The 23,049-nt window shown below is 41.1% G+C and overlaps 1 protein-coding gene across 4 annotated transcripts in view; it reads right to left on the bottom strand.

Annotated features, from left to right (window-relative positions):
- The window catches only part of LOC311296291 (phosphofurin acidic cluster sorting protein 2), a 69,082-nt gene extending 48,435 nt beyond the window's left edge, over positions 1-20,647 (bottom strand). For all 4 annotated transcript variants that reach the window (XM_084417997.1, XM_084417999.1, XM_084417998.1 and 1 more), the window contains exon 1: positions 20,306-20,647. In XM_084417997.1, the coding sequence (XP_084274123.1) occupies positions 20,306-20,538 (233 nt within the window). In that variant the 5' untranslated portion in view covers positions 20,539-20,647. The remainder of the gene's footprint in view (positions 1-20,305) is intronic.
- Positions 20,648-23,049: the final 2,402 nt, after the last annotated feature.

Genomic DNA, 23,049 nt, shown 5'->3' with positions numbered 1-23,049 from the left:
CAACAGACTGGATCATCTGACCAATCAGAGCAAAGTAGACCAATCACAACAGACTGAGCCATCTGACCAATCAGAGCAGAGTAGACCAATCACAGCAGACTGAGCCATCTGACCAATCAGAGCAGAGTAGACCAATCACAACAGACTGGGTCATCTGACCAATCAGAGCAGAGTAGACCAATCACAACATGTTACATTTCACATGTAAATGAGCTGTGCTATGATTGGCTAACCTCTTCACATGCCACAAAGCTTGTGTGTTTTTTTAGTTTCAACTAGATTTGAACATTTTGAATCAGAGCCAGATGAATCACGAGTTGAAATCTGAAACTCAGCATTAGAGGTTTGCTCACTACACATTTGCATCAGGCTCCAGGTCTACGTTAAGCAGGTTCATGCCCAGTGTGACCCCGTGCGGCTCTATCTGCAGCCGCGTCCCCTCGGCTGGTCTTCATTCACGGCTCTGACGGAGAACAGAAGCGTTTCTGCCGGGTCAGCTCAAACTGCAGCTATTCAGCGCTGGCCACTGAAAGGCCCTGGAACGGCCCGCACATTCCTAGCCGGAGATCATGGGAAAAAACACAAACAGAGGCGCATTCACTGTTCTGGCTCCGTCTCTCAGGATCCAGTGTCAGTCTTACATAAGATCCCGACCACTGCTGATCCAGCATCTCCTCAGGACAACACCCCAGAGTCCCTTCACAGACTTGAAACACCACAAAACTTTGTTAGTGTCTCTTTAAATAAGAAGTTCAATATCTGGCTTTTCGAATATCGTAAAAATAAGAAAGCATGCAAAACGTAATCATTTATGTAATGATTTGTCAAAGGTAAGAATGAACTTTTGAACGCATAATCTCTGACCTTTCAGATTGTAGCGCTTTGAATGCCAGTTTTAATCTGAAATGTGACCTCTGACCTTAAAAGGCTTCTCATCATTTGCATCTCATTTGCATAAACATCTGTTGTAAAGGAAATGCCGACACATAAAACAACACGGATATGATCAGCACCGCACACACTCTCTCATTTACTGTTATACACTTGCACACAGAAATGAGCAGAACATCCCAGGCTGCAAAAATACAGTAAGAACAGAAATACTGTGAAATATTAATACATTAATACAAATACAAAAATATGTATTCCTGTGATCAAAGCTGAATGTTCAGCATCATTACTCCAGTCTTCAGTGTCACATGATCCTTCAGAAATCAGGCTAATATGATGATTTGAGGATCAAGAAACATTTATGATTAATATCAATGTTGAAAACAGTTGAGCTGCTTCATATTTTTGTACATTCAGTTCAAAAGTTCAAAAGAACAGCATTTATTAAGTATAGAAGTTACTGTAGCTTTTCGTTATTGAATAAAAGTATTAACACCTTTTTTTTTTTTTACTTACTGACCTCAAACTTTTGAACGAAGATGTTTTAAGGCCTTTTATTTATTATTATTTTATAAAAAAAAAAAAAATTATTGCAGTGTTTTACTAAAATGGAGTAAAAAAAAAAGAACCTTAGTATAATATCCAAATAATAGCGTTAAAAAAACGTACAAATATGTTTTATGGAAATTTTAGAGAGAATTGTAAAAATGAAAACAAACTTACATTTCTTTATGCAATATTATTTTTTTCTATATATTAGTATCTTTATCTATTAAAAAACTCCACATCACCGTAATGCTATATATTCTATCATATATTGTTTATGTGAAACAGTAAATCCTCACGGTTCTGCGGTATACTGCGGGTCGCGGGGTCAAAGGTCGTGGATATGGAGGCGTCAGACTCCTGCCGGGTTTGGCTCTCTGTGTTCGGGGAGGACGAGCTAATCTGGACTCAGACTCTTGATGATGATGATGATGATTCCCCGACTGTAAGAGGCTTACGGGGCCAGACGCCACACACTGCCTTCCGTCAGGAGAGTGTTACAACACGCGGTGTGTGTGTGTGTGTGTGTGTGTTCCCTCAGTCAACAGAGGATTGTGCATGTCAGACGTGGAGGCTGTTGTGATTGTAAATCCGTCATGATAAATAGCTGTCTTAAAACAGTATTATTCCGTACCTGACCAACAATCTGTTCGGCAAACAACAAAGCCTGTTTTCCAGAGGGATGAGTGTGTGTGTGTGTGTGTGTTTAAGACCCTGATTATGAGCGTAATCTCGGCACACCTTTAGGTCATGCATGTTAAAATACAGATCGACGTGCATTCACGACTACAAACACACATCTATATCTGCCATCAGAAACACCTTGTTCCTCTGTTTGTGCGCGTTATGCCACAGGATATGAATTATGTAATCGCAAAGTGTGGGCTGGAGGTTATACAGAATGTATCGCAGGCGCAAGGTATTCTTTTAAAAGACGAAGAGTGTCATTTATGAAACATGAGCAAATTATTTTCTGTGTAAATTGTTCATAAACTCTTAGGAACTGCTAAAGCGAACAAATAATGTTGGCAAAATGTAAAACTATTATAAACATATTTATGGCAAGTCAAAATTGCATAATGCAATGCAGTATAAAATGGTACCCAAAAAGGATTCGGTTTCTCTAAACCCCTCTTTTCAGAGAGCCTGCTCTGATTGGTCAGATGGCTCAGTCTGTTGTGATTGGTCTACTCTGCTCTGATTGGTCAGATGGCTCAGTCTGTTGTGATTGGTCTACTCTGCTCTGATTGATTAGATGATCCACTCTGTTGTGATTGGTCTACTCTGCTCTGATTGGTCAGATGGCTCAGTCTGTTGTGATTGGTCTTCTCTGCTCTGATTGGTCAGATGGCTCAGTCTGTTGTGATTGGTCTACTCTGCTCTGATTGGTCAGATGGCTCAGTCTGTTGTGATTGGTCTGCTCTGCTCTGATTGGTCAGATGGCCCAGTCTGTTGTGATTGGTCTACTCTGCTCTGATTGGTCCAGTGGCCCAGTCTGTTGTGATTGGTCTACTCTGCTCTGATTGGTCAGATGGCCCAGTCTGTTGTGATTGGTCTACTCTGCTCTGATTGGTCCAGTGGCCCAGTCTGTTGTGACTGGTTGACCACTAACAGAGCATGTCAGAAACTAAACCATTACCATATCTGAATTTCAGCTGTGGATCTTCCTCAGCACTTGATACACAGTGATACGAACAGTAACGATGGTGTTGGTTTTACCGTATCAATTTGAGTATCGATCAAGTTTGTACAAGTAGAGAAAAATCGAACTTAAAACATTTACTTTTTATCACACTTGCAAATGCAAATTGGAATTTAATAAAAGTTCTGACTTCTCCCACTTGACCATCGTGACGTTCTCTTAAAACATTTGGTTTCTGGAATTAAATCCCATTACTTTTCTCCATATAGGAGAATCGATTTTTTACTAGAACTTACTTTAAGACAGATCTAATGTAAACTACGAGATTCATCAGTGGCATATGGTTTTGTGGACACCATCAGCCCTTATTATTTCAACGTATTTATTTTTAAATAGTCATGTTTAACAGTGGAATTCCGGGTGAAAAACTACATTACCCATGATTCTGCAAAACAGCCTCCACCAATCAGGAAACCGAAACAAGCAAATCATGCCAATATCCACTTTTGTACTAAACATAATATGCTGTTTCTTCAAATCAATAGATTTATTCATTTTAATCAATCATTTTTATCTTTGCATATATATCATTCACGATGCTACATGGGATTGCAGTTCATTCCCTCATTAAAGCACAGTCTTGTACCTTTGTCTCATCGTCCGATTTTCAAATTTTCAAACACATTTTTGCTTCATATCCTAGTTTGTAATGTTCTGATCCACCTCGTTGCTGGCTGGTTTGGTTTTGTGGCTCCTATCTCTTTAACGAACACTTCTGAACACTATGACACCAGAACTGACCTTCAAACAGCAACTCAAGGTCAGTGTCTTTTCCCAAAATGAGTGAATGGCTCTAATCAACAGTGATTTTCAGTGCAGCCTTGGGCTGTGCCACTAAAGGAAATCACATTAGCAGGACAGAAGCACATGAGACCAACACCCACAGTGACCGGGGGCCAATCAATGATCTCCGTTAGAACCCGACGCTGGGACGTCCTGAACACTAAATCATCTTATTCACAGACAAAACCAACTCAATTTCTGTTGTTTATATTCTAATAATAAAATGACACAGCCAGCCACCACAAAATGCAATTTAAGAGATTTGTTGTAACCTCGCACTGGAATATAAAAACAAAAAACTCTTCAGACGACCTGGAACATAGTGGATGAATTTTATGATACTTTCATGGTGCTTTTTTTTGTCATTAAATGACAGAATTGTCACTTTATAATTTAAGAGATGAATGTTTGGCATGAAAATTCAGTGTGATAAACGTAATTTGAACAAACAATTGTTTTTTTCAACATTCACATGGCATCAATATGCTAATTTCTTTTAGAACACTGGCCAACCAATAAGATTTGTGCTTTTGGTCACATGTGAGCCGCTGCTGTTGCATTAAACTTCAGCTTGGTGGCGCTCACGAACAGACTCTTTTGCTAAACGACAATCAATTCGAAACCTGATCTCTCGACTCTCTTGTGTTTGGTGTTGTTTGACAAACACCACAAGTGAATACAAAAATCTGAAAGGCTGTTTGAAAACATGTAAATAATGTTTGACTTCTTTCATTAACGTATTGTGTTACTGGGGTAACGAACGAATGAACGAACTCCAAACAAACTTCGATTTGGTCTGATTTTGTTCGAAATGACATATATATTCGCATATATATCGGGCCTGAATATGGAAAAGAGTGGCCAGGAAATTCTTTATTTACGAATTTTGGATCGACACGATGGTGCGTGAATGAGATTTTAAATTTTTCTATTCCTATTATCACACAAACATCACCCATAGATCCTTGTCCTGCTTGTAAAGCACTTTAACCACGTAAACACCTCTTCTGTTCTCTTTTGAGAGGTCGATATCAAAGCCTCGTGATTGTCTCTCAACTGCAACATCTCAAGAATAATGAACAACAACCTGCAGCGTTTGCATAATGGACACCATCTTGAAAACCCCCCGCTCATTCAGAGGTCAGGCTCTAACATTTTAATGAAAAACTGCAAGATTTGCAAGACAAATCCCACATTGCTCTTCCAGTACGGTATAGTTCATCACCATACGATGAGGAAGCGTTTCAAGCATCTTATTAGCATCACACACACAGCGATATGCAAACCCGCTGCGTCACCAGCACAACAGAGGAGACCGGCTGCCCTGCTCTACTTCTCTGAAGCGCACACACACATGGGTTGACTCAGCAGACTGTAGCATTATTTTGCCATCAATTTGAGGGCAAGTTTGTGCCCCTTTCTCTGCTGACTTAGGGCCACAGGTTTGACACCCAGCAGACGGGATCTGACTCGAACCGGATGTAACTCTTTCTCTCGTCTGTGTGTACAGTGCATGGGAAAAGAAACAAACCATATAAACAAAACATAGTTTCCAAATATGTCTTGTTGACCTAAAATATCTCGGAAGAAATGATAAACAAAACGAAGGCTGTTCGCAATTATACATCAAATCCATCACGAACACGGAGATGATTTTTATTTGGTCCTTAAGGGTGCTTTCACAGATAGCACACTTTAAAGGGGTCATATAATGCCATTTTTGTACAAGCTAATATGATTCTTTAGGGTCTAAATTAAAAGTTTGTAATATACTTTAATTAAAAATTCTCATTAGTATTGTAAGAAAACACTAATTTTACCTGGTCAAAAACAGCTCTGTTTTCAGCACGCCGTTTAAGTGTGTGTTTCTTTAAATGATAATGAGCTTTGCTCACCCCGCCCCTCTGTTCTGTGCGTACACCAACACAATAACACAATAACCATAACGCGTTGTTCATTATAAACGTGGGATTATGAATTACATTGAGAACGTCATACATAGAAAACATGCCGTAATGTGCCCTGAGTGTAAACCTTAGCCGCATTCATCGTGAAGCGTGCAGCAAGCGATTTGCAAAGATTAATATAAATATTAATATAAAGGTTAATAAAACGTTACACTCACTTCAGTTATTCTGGAGGTGCAGCAGGAACACGAATAGTTGCCGATCCTTTTTTCAGGAGCAGCTTCTTAGCAAAAGCAGCTTTATAACGTTACTGACCCTCCTTTGTAAAGCAGTCTGGTGTGTGAAATGATTCGCGCAAACATGAAAGCATTGACGTTGATCGTGGGGAATATTCCACACTCAGCCACTGCGTCTTCAGCGGTTCGGATTTAGGAACATCAAAATGAATGCTGTGTTCGTTATTACACCCAAGAACACCACAATCGCTGAGACGCCATTCTGCTCATAGACAGTGCTCCAGTGTATCAACAATGGCGGACTATGATTGATAAAGTGCATGTACCATTATATGACCCCTTTAACTAAATCCCAGAAAAGTTAACCAGTGCTTTTGGTGTTCACAATTTAAATGGATTTAAAGTCAGCATGAAACAGAAGTTGCGCTCGTCTTTTCTTCCCTATTGTTCCGCATATCTGAGTGAAACGGCCTTATGAACAGAGGCGGACAGAGTACACAGCTTCATTACTTGAGTAAAAGTACAGATACCCCTTTCTAAATTTTACTCAAGTACAAGTAAAAGTACTACAGTCAGATGTCTACTTAAGTAAAAGTACTAAAGTACTTGTTTTTAAAAGTACTTGAGTATCAAGAGTACAAGAGTAAATTTTTTAAATATTGCATTACTACTGCCACAGTGCTTACATTGGTAAACACAGCAAACACTTGAAGCGAAAACTATTATTAACTTGGCACATTCCCGGGATGGACCTGCTGCGTCTTCATCCATTGTTTCGTCCATGGTTTCGTCTCTTATCTAAATCTGACAATGGAGTTGACTTTGGTGGAAAGCTGAAGGTGATTGCTGATAGGCTGTCCCAATCAGTGGCGCCTGCACAATCCAATCACGTTTGAGAGGGAAACAACAAATTGAGGGTTTCCAAGATTTTTTTTTTAGAAGAAGTAACGGGTACTCACGGTTATGGATAGAAATGTAGCGGAGTAAAGAATACAATATTTGCCTCTCAAATGTACTTGAGTAAAGTCATGAGTACTCCCCAAAAATGATACTTGAGTAAAGTACAGATCCCTCAAAATTGTACTTAAGTACTGTACTCAAGTAAATGTACTCCGTTACTGTCCGGCTCTGCTTATGAATAAGAACAAATGTGGGCGGGGCTTGATTTTGTCTGTGGGGAATTGATTGGATGGTTGTGGTTTGCTATTGGCTGATCTCATGTGATTGACAGGTCATAGCCCCGCCCTCATCATCAGAGAAGAGAAGAGATGCTACAAGAGGAAGTTACTCTGATTCAAGATTACGAGGAACATGAATTACAAAAAAATAATGATGTGCACCGACCAATCATTTAATAATAAATACTCTAATATTCCATACAAACAGGAATTGTCAATTTTGGTTTCATGGTGACTTTTCATGGCAATCCTTTTTTGGGCCAAGACTACTAAGTGTCCTAAAGAGCATGTCAATACACTACTTTCATGATTCTTCTTTCTTTCGTGTATTGCAAATCCGAGAGAATTTTGATAGCACTTGATTTTTTTTCGGTAGCAAAACTGCCATATTTTTCATTGGCCGAAATCCAGTCATTACAATCGTTTTTTTGCGCGTAAATTGTGAAAGATTTCACCACACAGATTTCTCAACGGGTTAAAGTTGGTCACATGGATCTGGCATGTTTACCAACAGAAAGCTGCTTGGTGTGAAAGTGCTTCATACAAACTCTATTGACATCGGATCATGTTTGCCTGATGTGACTGCACATTTACTGTTTGCTTCAATTCACTGATTCTTGGTTGAAATGGTTCAAAGACTTAAGATTTGATCATTCTTGCCACAAATAGTGCACTTTGGTCTTGTTTTGTCTTCCGGAGTGTCTATTTACAATAAGTGCAAATAGCCCGCCTTGTTGGCCCAATCAGACGTCAGTGGGCGGAGTTAGTGTAAATAGCTATTTACACTAACTCCGCCCACTGACGTCTGATTGGGCCATACACAATCACGGCAGTCCGCTGGATTGTCAACAGTAGCAATAGCGGTAAGGCGCGTATCAGAACGTTTGGCCAAACTTGCTCTACTCCCTTTTCCCATCACATATCCGATCGGAAAGGCATTTATTTTTAAATAAAATGAAGAAAATATTCGAAAAGTGTAAATAAAGTGTCTAGCAAGTGTTTATCGGTTAGGGGTGGGTGTGGGGAGGGCTTTATTGTCCCAATAACGCGGCATCCATTTAGTAATATTAATAAATATAATAAACTCTCTATGTTATTACTGCATACCTGCAAATAGCATCTGCCACGACTTATAACTACACGTATAAAAAGCATCTAACTACTCTTTACAGTTATTGCAAAGAAAATACTGCTATTTTCACAGTGTAAATAGCATCTATCGCTATTTTCCCTTATAAATAGAATATAGTTGCTAAGAAAATATGCTATTTGCACTCAGTGAATGCTAACAATGCAAAAATGAAATGAATTCAGTCCCATCACCTGTTGAAAGACACCTAAAGCAGGCCATGTGGAATCAACGTAAACCATGTACAAACATGCAGTTAAACTCGCTCCAACACACTGCCGATGCAAATGACAGCCCTGTCACGCTATTTTTCTTTTTTTTTTATATTCATAATGGTCATTATAGGAACATCAACAACATTCTGGAATGAACAAGGGGGACAAAATGCAGGAAAAACAGTCCTGTTAATCTCTTATTGATCAACTGCATTGTGTGTGTGTGCATGTGTTTAATGCACATCACTTACACCCCACTTGCTCAGAACAATGGCACGGGTTGAATGTCTGCTCTCACATACTCTAATCTCTGTGTGTTTATCCCAGTCCCAGATGACACGAAAAAATCCCAAATCCATACAGCTTCCTCTTTCATTTCAGCTGAATTGCTCTTTAGTCCGAGATGCTGAATGACAGTACGTGTGTGTATGGCTCTTTCTCTCTCGCCCACACACATATATTTGTGTGTTGTGACACAGATGGTGTTGACTCATCTCATGTGTCTGTCTGACGGTATCTGAAGCATTGCTCTGCGTTGATCTCCGTTGCGTGCGGATACACACACATATACACTCTCACTCACTCGCATGTTGGTGCACCTATCATTATGAGGACATTCCATAGACCTAATGGTTTTTATACTGTAAACTGTATATTCTGTCCCCTAACACTAACCCTACCCATAAACCTACCCTACAGAAAACTTTCTGCATTTAATTTTTTTTAATAAAACATATTTAGTATGTTTTTAAGCCATTTTAATTGCGATGGTTTGGGAAATGTCCTCATAAACCACGTTTACGTTGTAATACCAGTGTAATACCCATGTCATTCTACAAATTTGTGTCCTCATTTGTTTCTTTGACACGTTTTCGGGGGTGCTGGTGTTTAAACTGTATATATATACTGTACTTCGGTACTGTAAATAATTACACCTTGCACGAAGTGCTCACAAACGAACCCTCACGTTATCCAAAGCGGATGTCCAGGGGTCGTTTTGTAACAATCCAACTGAGGAGGAAGGGTGGGGGATCTGGAAGAGCCAGGCGGGGACCCAGAGTACAGCCGGGATGAAGGCCCGGTGGAGTCGAGGGAGGGAGGAGCCATGGTGGAGACTTGGCAGGCGGACCCAGAGGGACGGCAGATGGAGCCGATGGAGACCCAGGTGGAGACCCAGGTGGAGACCCAGGTGGAGCCGAAGAGCCGATGAGACCGAACGACACCGAAGGATCAGGAGACCGAGGCAGAGCCGCAGCAACGAGTGTCCGAGGTGGAGCCAGGGTGCCAGAACACTGAGGTGGAGCCTGTGGGACTGAGGACCAAGGCGGAGCCGGAGGGAGCACAAGGGGTGGAGGGATGAAGTGCAGATGAATGCCTGGATGTCTGTGATGCAAGGAGAGCAACATCTAACCAAGGCGAAGCCGGAGGGAAGAGGGAGCCCGGTGGAGCCGTAAGGATGATGGTCCCAAGTGAGGGAGGAGCCAAGGTGGAGCCGGCTGGTTGACAAGCCGAGGTGGAGCTGGTGACTGGAAGATCCAAGCCATATCCATGCAGCATAATGGAGCAAACAAGGAGCTTAAGGTAACCAGCGGAGGTGGGGCCAAAGGACTGGCTGGCTTTGGAGGAAGAGGCGGGAGAGGGAGGCTGGGTGGGATCTCTAGAGACACAGGAGACTTTGAGCTGGGCGGGACTAGCGGAGACTGGAGTTTCATGGAAATATCCACGTTCAAATCCTCATAAAAATGTGCAGAGGCCAGCTGCAGCTCGCCCTCAATGGCGGGAGTGTGGGACGGGCTTTCTTCCAAACCCATGAACTCCACGAGCAGCCCCACGGGCACCGATGATGTAACCGGTTCCCACACCTGATCAGACTTATTCATTGACTGATTCTCCAGGGCGATGACTGGCTCAGTCCTCTTTACTGGCTCTTTCATCTCGGGAGGCTCATTGCGATGGGCTCTGGTGTCTTGTCCGTGAGAGGTGTGGGCTGGGCTCTGGGTCTGGAGTGGGGCAGGTGACGTCCTCCTCAGCAGGGCAGATGGTGAATGGGCACCCACTACACAAACTGTCCCCAGAGGACCATCACGGGGCAAGCATGCCTTTGTGTGCTCGTTCAGGCTGGTCAGATTGAATACTCACCAGGACCGACCTGCGAAGTTTGTTAGACGCCAGTTGTTAATGTCCTCTGGTGAGGTCCTCGAGGGATTCCTGCTCAAGGGACGGCTTACAAGTCCATATTTTCACTTTCTTTGGTCCAGTATTCTGTCAGGTGCGAGTGGCTTTAATGAAGCGCATGATAACAAGGAGAATCACAGGGAGTAAACATAAATCACAACCACGTACCAATAAATGCAACTGTACCAGGCCAAGAACTGAATGGACTGAAGGCATATATATATACAAGGGAGCAATCAAGGGAAAACAGAACAGTGGGACTAAATTAACAACCTTGGAAACTAACTAGGAAACACAGGCAAACAAGAACAGGGAAAACAGATCCAAACCACTATTAAACTAAACAGAACTAAACATAACTGTGACAGATGTGTGGACAATAAATAATAATAATAACATTAAAGGGGTGGTATAATGCCCTTTTCACAAGATGTAAAATAAGTCTCTGATGTCCCCAGAGTGTGTATGTGAAATTTCAGCTCAAAATACCCCACAGATATTTTTATATAGCATGTTAAAATTGTCACTTTTTGAGGGTGAGCAAAAATGCACCGTTTTTTGTGTCTGTCCCTTTAAATGGAAACGAGCTGCTGCTCCCGGCACAGAGGGCGGAGCTACAACAGCTTGTGTCCTGAAAATTTCAAAAACTCTTTTGTTTAAATTTATGCAGCTGATGTGGAGTTATCTTCTAATCATTGATTAGCATATTCTGTCGTGATCATCTATAAATCGTGTTCAGGGGGCGGGGTTATGTAAATTTTAGGGTTAGTGATGTCACTAACCCGGGAGGAATGTCGTGTAGTCTCTACCAGCCGTTTGTTGTAGTCCTTAAAAAGTGATTTCTTTAAAAGCAAATATCTCCCTTTGCTTTGAACTTTGAGCGTCGTAACTTTGCAGATGTTGTTTATGCTCAAACAGCAACATTACACACTAACTAAAGTTAGAAAAGTGAAATCATAATCAACCACCACAATATTAAATACAATTATTATTATTGTTATTGTGCATTATTATTGCATTTGGATCTGTACTTGCTGTGTATTACTATTATTACTGTTATTATTAATACTATCATTATAATTATTATTAAGTACAATTATTATTATTTGTGCCTGAAGAACAATAAGAAACTATCCAGAACAAACAATCAACAAATAGAAAAATAATATATATATATACACTAAATACATCTAATCATATCAGAATGATTTCTGGAGGATCATGTGACACTGAAGACTGGAGTAATGATGCTGAAAAATTCAGCGTTTGCATTCTGTTTTTATTGTTCAGAAGTGTTGTTCATGAATAAGAGTATAATCTTCTGTTAGGTGCTAAATCTCACACATTTACATCACTGGCCTAATTACTGTGTATGAATAAATACATGAACTAAATAAAAGGCTGGGATGGACTGAACAGTCACAGGAAGTGGCAGCATGGAGCTCTTTCCTGAAGAGGAAACACTTCTTAAACACACACACACACACACACACACACACATTCTCACAACGTGACTTAATAACGAATGATAAAATACACTAAAAGGTGTAAATAAAAAAGCTCATATGTTCATAAAACACACCATCTATCTTCCCTATGACTATATAGTGTAGGACTATCAAAAATCTTTTCAATATTGTATATTTTTAGAGCTGTTTGTAGCATCAATTCTGCCCCTCGTACATAATCAACGCTAATTATAAAACGGATCGTAGTACACAGCAGCTGATCCGTACAGGAGCAGACAGGGTTTCTTCACTCCACATGTGAGTTATCTCTAACTTTACTGCAGATGGATCACGGTTCGGGACCATCGTTCTCGCTGCACTGCTATTGGTGGCCTCAAATCTCAGCGCTGCCCTGGGGTGCCATGGGTAATTTTCCATTTGTGGAGGAGTACAGCAAGAGAGAGAGAAACCTGTGCTATCCTTCCAGAGTGATTCGGATAGAGGAAGAGAGGAAGAGAGAGGACGAGAGAGATGAAAGGAAAGTAGGTGGGAGAGATTAATGCAGTCGTCATTTCTTCCTGAAGGAAATGTCTTCCCGGCTGAAGAAAATCCTGCTTAATCCTGGTAACTGGGTCTGAATGTGTATTGAATGTGCGAATATCTGTCACTTTTGATCAATGTAATGCATCCTTGCTGGATAAAAGTCTTAAAAAAATAAAAATAATATTTTGTACGGTAGAGTATATACATACTTATGCGTTCATGCACAGACATACAGGAAGAACAATAGGAGGAAGAGAGTGCATACCACAAGAGCCACAATCTCTGCATGCAATGCAAACATGAAAACACCAGACCCTACGAATGCACACACACACACACACACACTTGCAGCCCCCGAACAGCCTTCATGCATCTTTCTGATTCATGGTTTCAATTTCACATTCTGCACTATTCGTCTACACGTTGATGTTCTGCCGCTGCCATCATCCAGGTCTCCCATGATTACCCTGATCACCCTAGCAACAATGTTGCCCTAGCCCTAAAACCACCCAGAACACTCTTGGTAAGATGATGACGTCACCCCAGAAAACACCTGGCAACCACACAGTGACAGTAATGCACTAAAACTTTCAGAACATCTAGCAAACGCACAGCAATGTCCTGGAAACCACCCACCCATACCCAGAATACGGGGGGGAGAAAAAGTAGTTATGCTTGGCACAGGAATCATGATGCATTTGGGAAATATCCCTTTAAATTCACAGTAAAAACTGTTCTTGCAAGAAACTCACCATACAAATATCTTTCAGGGATTACAAGATGGCATCTAAGTTGTAAATACTATTTCAATCTGGACGTACTACATCCGCCATGTTGTCATTATCATGTGACCTACTAGCGTCAGCTGCGTCGCCTCACTGTCATTCATAAATCCTCTCCCGTAGCCTCATGGGACAGTAAAGTGTCCATCATACACACACTTCAGAATCTCACTGGAAGAAGTAGGTCATCCGGCTACTCTTTTATGAGTCCTGTGAATTCAGACATACTTCTTTTATCACATACTATTTTTGGCCTACTATAAAGTAGGGAAGAATACCATTTTGGATGCAGCCAATGAGATCGCTTGCTCCAATGAGATCGCTTCAGCAAGCGAGAACATTTAAATAGCCTGGTTCAGTGTTTGCTGTAAGCTAGTCCTTCCTCTGAACCCCTCCACCTCCCCAGCTCCACCTGCCTAGATCTGATTCAGGATTTATGTATATCTATTTATGCAGCAGCAGCATAACTTACATGTTCACGGCAGAGTCTCTGTGTATCTATTAGCAGTAGCAAGTCCATACCGTCTAGACCAAATACATTAACATTGCCTAGTGATGGGGACGAGACCGCCTATGCCGAGTCCGAGTCAAGACCGAGTCTTTGAAGGGTCGAGACCGAGTCCGTTGGTTTTCAAATACAGTCGAGTCCGAGTCAAGGCCGAGTCTTTGAGGAAGCGAGTCCGAGTCGAGACCGAGTCTTTAGGAGTCGAGACCAAGACCATAAAAGCATGTCAGTTTTCATATTCATGATTTAATATCACCCCAGTTAATAATCAACAGTTAGGCCTACATACTAAGCTAGATTGGGAATTGTTTAGAGGAGCAGTCTTAACGTCTTAATATGGACTAGTTTTCTAGTGGTATGTATTCTAGTGGACTAGTGATGGGGACGAGACCGCCTATGCCGAGTCCGAGTCAAGACCGAGTCTTTGAAGGAACAAGTCCGAGACGAGTCCGAGAAAGCAGAAATCGGTCTCGAGACCGGTCTCGACTCGAGTACTACATCACTAACATTGCCATATTCAATAACACGCTTAAACTTATACCGAGAGTTGCCATGATTTGATAGTGTTTTACAATAAAAGTTCAAATACATATTATGTGATGCGGATTGTCTTTTTACTTACTCTTTTACTTACTTTTACTTACTCTAAGATGTCGGATTTACTTAGAAACAATTTTCACTCAGAAATTACAAGTAAATTTCACAAATAATTACAAAGAAACAGAAAGTAACATTGAATTTAACATGAAATTTGGAAGTAGAAAGACTGAAAAGCTATTTTGAAATACTCCTATAATCTTTTTTCCAGTGTTGTACGTCTGCCTTACTTCAGCAGGGCATTGTTAATGATATCATAAACAGTTCATTTCTAGATAGGAATGCCGGTTCTTGTTTCATCTCAGTTCCAGGACAGAAAATGCCAGGAAGAAAACTCCTCAGAAACAACACCAGTATCCAGTGATCCCCTGCTCTACCACGGGAAGAGAACCGCAAAACCACACACCGGGCTTCAGCCGGGCTCCTGCGGCGCTCCAAAATTCATTAAAATGCCTCCCGTTGGGCTGACAAATGCTGAAGATGACCTCTTTAAAAGAGGACTGAGAAAAAGACATCAAATCGTCCGATATCGAGAAACTAGAGTTAATCACAGCTTTGAACCCAATGAGTTCCTTCAGGTCTACGATAATGGAGTAAAAAAAACAACAAGCCCACTGCTTTTACATTTGTTTTTACAAGTGAACATCCACAGCCACTTATGCACGTTCACTACAGGATAGGAACTGTACAGAATTGGTTGTTGGTTCAATTAATGATTCTTCCCAATTAAAATGTGCTAATTTTTAATGACAGCCTTTTCTGAGGCCAAATAAATGCCACAGAAAGTTAATAAATGCAATCCAATAACCACAAAAAGACAATTCAAACAGCTTGTTAAGGTTGTTCAATGATCAAAGTTTGTTAATTAGCTGGAAAAAGAACTCTAGAGAGAAGCTTTGTTAATTATTTATGTATGTTTGAATAAATCTGTCAAGTTATTATGCGCAATTTAAAGGAATAGTTCACCCAAAATAGAAAATGTCCTGATTATTTACTGCAGATGACTGATGGTTACACTAGAAGACCCTTATTTGTCGTGTGGAGCTTTGCATCCGCCTAAATATGGATTTTGGGCTGTCAAATATGGACTATGTTGAGCATCATTCACTTATTAGATGGAGAAAAATCCTGGAAAGTTTTCCTCCAAAACCTTAATTTCTCTTCGGCCAAGGAAAGAAAGTCATATATACATCTTGGATGGCCTCAAAGTGAGTAAATAATATGGACATTTTCATTTTGGCACTTTACGTTGGGAATTCTTTGTAAAGAAGATAACTTGTTTGAATAAAACATATTTTGATATTTCAGACCCTACTGACATTCAATGTGAGGTCAATGTTGCAGACATTTACTGACGCCCTGAAGTCCTTTCAGTGCGTATCAGTGGTTTTAAAACAGAAAAGGAGGTCGGGAACGGTGCGGCTCGTTTCCTGAGGGATCCTCGGGCGACGGAAAGCAATGGCTTTCAAGAGGTACAGCGATGCGTGCGTTTCCACCACATGGATCTCTGGGAAAGGACAACATCATGTGCCCTGCCGACATCAGCTGGCGTTTCATCAGAAATAATGACCCTACACGGAGTCCCACAGCAATTAAGGCCCAATGAAGGAGCATGAATAATTGACACGCCACTGGCTGCGTGAACTGATGGGAGACGCATGTTTAATTACTGCGGGCTGATCTATGCCTGGATGGCTTTACACTCGTTCGTCTTCGCAAGGACAAGAGGAAGGAGGGGAACGATCTATACGTCGCTTCGAGTGGCCCTTATACCTATAGCGCTGGATGATGGAAACTACCTCACGAAACACTCAACAATGGCTGTTTACATATTCATTCTGAGTGTTTACATGAAGGCTAAACATGGGATCGGGTTGAGGTGCGCGTTTATATGTATCGTAATAGATTTGACAGACGCTGAGGAGTGAAAGGAGAAGTTTAGGATGACGGGACACTCGTTTATGACACTTTATTCAACAGCTCGTTACGCACGTCATTACGCTATTTTTCAACGTCATTGCACATGCGCAGTCCTTTCAGGGGCCGGTTTCACAAAGCTACTTTAGACCGGTCTATAGTGTTAGACAAGTCTATAATGTGCTCATAGACTAGGCTATAATGCAAGTTAGACTGTTTCACAGAAATAAAGACTGACTTAATTTAGACCAAAAGACCCCTGACCCCCAGGCTAACTTAGGTCTAAGACTCTGTTACCGTGGCAACCAGCAGTAACAATCAGTTACATTACAAACAGCCAAAAGAAAAGGGAAAATGGCTCATAATGTAAACATTTCTTCTTGTTACTACATTCTCCGCTAAATTCCCCAAGTAAAATGTCCTTGTAACTGTTACACTCCTCCAACAGACACATATTCTCCGCTGGGGTAAACTGCACCGAGCGGTTGAATGCGCTTACTCGATCCGCCATGTTTTTTGTTTTGAAAAGTGTCTTATTTTACCCAGAATGCATTGCAGTGTAGTCCTACTTAAGATAGTCAGAGTCTTCAGTGCTTTGTGCAGCGGTCTGATTTAGATGTCTATCTGAAGTCTGACTATCTACTATATCTAAACCGTAGTCAAAGTCTATCTTTGTGAAACCGGCCCCAGTTTGGGTTTTCAATCCAATCAAGTGTTTACATGTTCTCTGGATCGGATTAGAAAAGGAATAAACCAACCCTTTCAATCCGATCGAAATTTCATTGGGATAGAGCTCAATCGGGTCGATTAAGGTGTTTATACTTGAAGGCTTTTGAGTCTGATTGAGCCGTCAATCCAAATGCTGGGTTGTTTTAACCCAAATTTGGGTCAAATATGGACAAACCCAGCCACTGGGTTACATTTTTTATTACATTTTTAACCCAATGTTTGAGTTTGTCCATATTTGACCCAAAATTGGGTTAAAACAACCCAGCATTTTTTAGAGTGTAACGGATTATTTGGTTGCATGTAAACGTAGCCATTGCGATGCAAGTCACGACTGAAAACACTGAACATTTTAGTACAATTATCCATTAACGGAACTGGGAAACTGGAAAAGGACAGAACAGATTCTTGATTCCCAAGCCCAATGGGTCTAAGAGAGAGACTCAGGACATCCAACCATCATGCTGTGTGAAGCAGAGCAGAAAAAGCTTTGGCATTTCAGTGATATTCACATTTTGGCCTTTCTTTGAGATGACGACTCTTGAGCTGTGAACCACTGAAGTCCAGATCCTTGAGGGACGCCCGGGAGTCCCAACGCGAGACACGGTCCCGCTCTCATCACCGACGCCATCGAGACACATCTGGGCCGAGCTGATTAATCTAGTCCCACCAGTTCTCGCTGCTCTCTGTGGAGCGTAATACGCAAGTCACTCGCTGTACTGAGCCCATCATCCAAAAACAACAACAGAAAGGTGGAGCAGATCCCACTTGCGACATACTGAACCAAACATTGTGTGATACACTGCAAACACAATTGACAATTGTATTGACAAATACAGCATCCATGACCAGAATTTAGGTAGCACTTTATTTCACAGTCCTGTTCCCCATGTACATACTATGTACTTATAGTTATTACAGTAACTGGGTTTTAACTAGGTACTAACCTACCACTAAACCTAACCTTAACCCATGTAGTTACCTTATATTACCAGTGCTTTCTTGGGTAAGTACACTGCAAGTACATGTACTGTATATATGTTGACATTGTGTATATATGTAGCCTACTGTATATTTATATGTGTAAACTGCCATATTTAGTGAATCTGATCTTCCATTAAATGCATTTTGTTTTAGGCTAGATTCCCAAAGTATGAACTCTACAATACTGGCTGCTTTATCGTGCTGTTTTGTGTTATGATTTGATCTGACAGTTGTAGAAAACAACAGACCCGGGATGTGCTTATGCTTTACAATGCTTGAGAATCCAATGAGCTTTCCATTCATCAGTAAAACTGAGCATCGCACTCCTAAAGCTGAAAATGTACGAATGCGATTACACAAATTCATATGGGAGTACAATATACTTTATCTTATTATATAAATACTGTAAAATATTGTAAAAAAACACATATATTTTATTTAGCATTTTAAGACATATTCAATGGGTAAAAAGTACTGTATGAATGCCCTTTTATTTTTAATAATTTTGTTTTGTTTTGGCCTACTTTTTATTTGTCCTTATAATTTAAAGGTAAAAAGGAGCGTTCCCAAAAGTTCCAGTGTGACCCATCACATTTGTTTCTATTTTCTTAGTTATTACTATTTTTGTTATTTATGGAAGCTTTTTTCTGTCACAAAATGTAAGAAAAAGAAGGTAATTTTGACTTTTTATCTCGCAATTTGGACTTTATAACTGGCAATTGCAAGTTTATATCTCACATTTCTGAGAAAAAAAGTCAGAATTGCAAGTTTATATCAAGCAATTCTGACTTTTTCTTTAGAATTGTAAGATATAAACTTGCAATTGTGAGTTATGAAGTCCAAATTGTGAGATATAAACTATATCTTACAATTCTGAGTAAATGTCAATTCTGAGATATTAACTCGCAATTGTGAGAAAAAGTGATAACGGGGGAAATTGAATAACGTATTGATCATTCTTGAAAATATTGGGATGATGAGCACATTTTATTTCACCCTATAGAGGTCTATATGAACATAGACAGTGCAAATACACGTAGAGCTGATCAACTCCTTCACTATTCGTCTTTCAGCGACATTATATGGAAGGATTTGCTTTCACAAAAACGTGCCGCACTTTTGTGCCAGTTCAACACTCATGTAATACAGCATTTATAAATGTTAAAAAGCCTTTATAACCTGATGTGCATGTCAATCTTAAAATCATCGTGTTCATCATGTTCATTATGTTCATCATGGCCATTACAACAAGCTCAAATTTGCATTGATTTACTGTAATGAACACAAAAGGGCTTTTGAGCCCACCGATTGCTCCAGACTTATAAAGCCTCCATGCAATTAACATGCACTTTAAAAAACATTAAAAACATGCTCGATCCTCATGTCCAATCCAAAACAAGAAGATTTTTCTGTAAATGTGTGCAAAGTTGCTATTACATGATAGTAATGCACTATAACAAAACGGCATGTTGACAGCATCTATCAGAAGACTGATATTGAAATCAAACTATGGTTATGTAGTTGTTAATCACAGGCTTCGATTTGCAATGCTTTAACTTTAGTGGGTGTGTTTATATGACACCCAAAACATGTTAACTAATTGTGTGTGTGTGTGTGTGTGTGTGTGTGTGTGTGTGTGTGTGTGTGTGTGTAAAACAAACTAAACACAAAGGAATGTGCCTATAGAAACACTAACATTTTCCAAATGGTTTTTCAGCATCACACACACATGATTTGTTTATGACCTGCTTTACCAAACAAGCGCATTAATCCGGTCAAAACTATTGATGATTTCTGTCTACAGACACTTGGCGTGTCTATAAATGTCCTTTAAAATGAACATACTTTCATATGTTCATATATCCACCAGCATCACAACACTGAATGCACGAGTTTTGTTTTGACCTCAAGCATTAACGTTACATGCGCGAGTTAAAGCCCATGTTGCATGCACAGAAAAGCATGCAAACGGACAAATGCATAAACACCGAAGCTTTATTATTCCCACACATCAACAATAATAGCGTTAGGTTTGATGTACCTCGGAACGCAGCTCGGAGATGAGCGGTCAATCTCCCACGTTGCAAACAAATTCATGGGCACGGGCATGATGGGAGCCGAACCCGCCGCACCCGAGCCCGAGCCCGAGCCCAGAGCTCCGGCCATGGCTGATCCCCCGGGCGCCGCGGGTGCGGGTGCGGGAGCGGGGGCACCGACACCCGGGCTCATGAAGGCGGCCCGGACCCCTCCTCTCTCCACAGCCGCGGCCATCATCGAACCGACACTCAACTGGACTGGGACGCTTGTGGACCTCACTTATCAGGACGGCTTTTTCTGCTCCTGCTCATCTCTCTCACACACACACACAGATTTGCGATGGTCAGAGGCGGAGCTTCGCTTCAGATTCAGAAGGGAATGTGGAGCATATGCGATCTGACCTCGGCCGATAGCAGGCGCTGAATCACGGGCTCCGTTTCCAGTTCAGGACACTCGCGAACGAGTCGTTCTTCCGAAAGATTCGGTCGAAACGATTCGCGAGCCGTTCGTAAATAACTGTAGGCTCACTGTTTTTTGGAGAACATATAGGGCGAAAACAAGTTGAACTAGAAAAATGCATTTCCGGAGGAACTGCGAAGTGTGCTTGCTCTAAAGTGAGCAGGTAGTGGATAAGGGTGCGTTGAAGTTTGCTTGATCTGAGAATTTCAACAATAGTACTTTTTTCAAGATTGTGCAAAAAGGTGAAAAGTTATGTGCATTAAGACATGTCTGCAATGTAGACTAGTGCCAATGGCATTGTTTATGTGGCTTGGTTGTTGGTTTTGAAATATTTGGTTATGAATATCAGCAGAGAGTGGGAGTGTTTTGGGTGATGAAATAGTAGCCTATTGGAAAGAAGTTGACAGTCTTCATTTACTGTATCCAATAAGCCAATACAAAACTCACCCAGCTGTTCTGTGGTTGAGTGTTCCCTTTGATTAGGAACAAATTTACTATCTCAAATTAAGGTCTACCGTAATTAGCGATGCTTTGATTGCTGCTGTCAAGATGGTTGTCATCACCTACACAGAAACGCTGATTTTTATAGCCTACCGTCAGTCCTCATATTGTAATTAAATGAAAAACGCTATCAGTTTCACTATTAGCTTACTCTAGCGATGCAATCGCAACAACATGGATAACGCTGTTTGGCCTTGCCTAACTTTATATGACATATGCGCCATATGCTAGAGTTACACATCCCGCTGCCATTTCAGGGCTTGAATTTCGGTGCGGGAATGTGGGGATTGCGCATAATTTAAACCATTCCCGCAAGGTTAGCTTTTATAGTGCGAGAAATTCCCGCACAAATGTATTTGCTTCATCTCAGAACAAATGATTAAAAAATAAATTTACAGATGCGAGAAAAAAGATGTCAAACTGTCTTTTATTTTCTAATTTAATTCCTCAATCAGCGCTGGACCGGCATTCTCTGTCTTCCGCTGAGCCCTGGCCGTAGACAGATCATGTGTTTCACGCTGTCAATGCAGTGGTCTGCGTTGCGCTGATCTTATTCACACTATCGAGTGTAGGTGCAGCATTCTAACATTGAGTCATAATGAGCTGTTTGTGAAGAAATGATCCGCTTCCAAATTATGTCATTTTAATCACGAAATTGAAACATTAAAAAACAATTTGCTCTTTATGGTGTGCCAGTGATAGAGTGCGGCAGCAACGAACCAACTGATCAGCTTGCAGCGTAACAACATTGAATGCTCGGCCGAACAGCTGATCATAGCTGCCTTATTATTTTTCATCTCCATAAATATATCTAGTAGTAAAGCTAATGCAAGGGCTAGAAATCAATTAATCTTTTGCTGATACTTCCTTGTCATCATGGAGAGCGCAGTTCATGGTTGCATAGCAACGACAGACGCCACGGGAGAGCAAGCTTGTGGAAAGGAGACAGCGGCGCGCCCGCGCTTTCCACTTGTTTTTACACATCTAAGGTGCGTTCCATTCGACAGGGTCCATACGCAGTGTTCACTGCTCCCCTACTCCCTGAGCACGGTGTATCAGTTGAAGTGGACTTCACTGACAATAACCGCTCATTTGAAACGCCCTGCAAACGTCATCAAAGAAAGTCAACCACGGGGTCGCGCAGATTATGATATGACATAAATATACACTCACCTAAAGGATTATTAGGAACACCTGTTCAATTTCTCATTAATGCAATTATCTAATCAACCAATCACATGGCAGTTGCTTCAATGCATTTAGGGGTGTGGTCCTGGTCAAGACAATCTCCTGAACTCCAAACTGAATGTCAGAATGGGAAAGAAAGGTGATTTAAGCAATTTTGAGCGTGGCATGGTTGTTGGTGCCAGACGGGCCGGTCTGAGTATTTCACAATCTGCTCAGTTACTGGGATTTTCACGCACAACCATTTCTAGGGTTTACAAAGAATGGTGTGAAAAGGGAAAAACATCCAGTATGCGGCAGTCCTGTGGGCGAAAATGCCTTGTTGATGCTAGAGGTCAGAGGAGAATGGGCCGACTGATTCAAGCTGATAGAAGAGCAACTTTGACTGAAATAACCACTCGTTACAACCGAGGTATGCAGCAAAGCATTTGTGAAGCCACAACATGCACAACCTTGAGGCGGATGGGCAACAACAGCAGAAGACCCCACCGGGTACCACTCATCTCCACTACAAATAGGAAAAAGAGGCTACAATTTGCATGAGCTCACCAAAATTGGACAGTTGAAGACTGGAAAAATGTTGCCTGGTCTGATGAGTCTCGA

The sequence above is a fragment of the Rutilus rutilus genome, assembly GCF_951802725.1.
Source record: "Rutilus rutilus genome assembly, chromosome: 8".
Taxonomy (NCBI): Eukaryota; Metazoa; Chordata; class Actinopteri; order Cypriniformes; family Leuciscidae; genus Rutilus; species Rutilus rutilus.
Note: the sequence above shows the minus strand (reverse complement) of the source record. Positions and strands in the feature narration are given on the sequence as shown.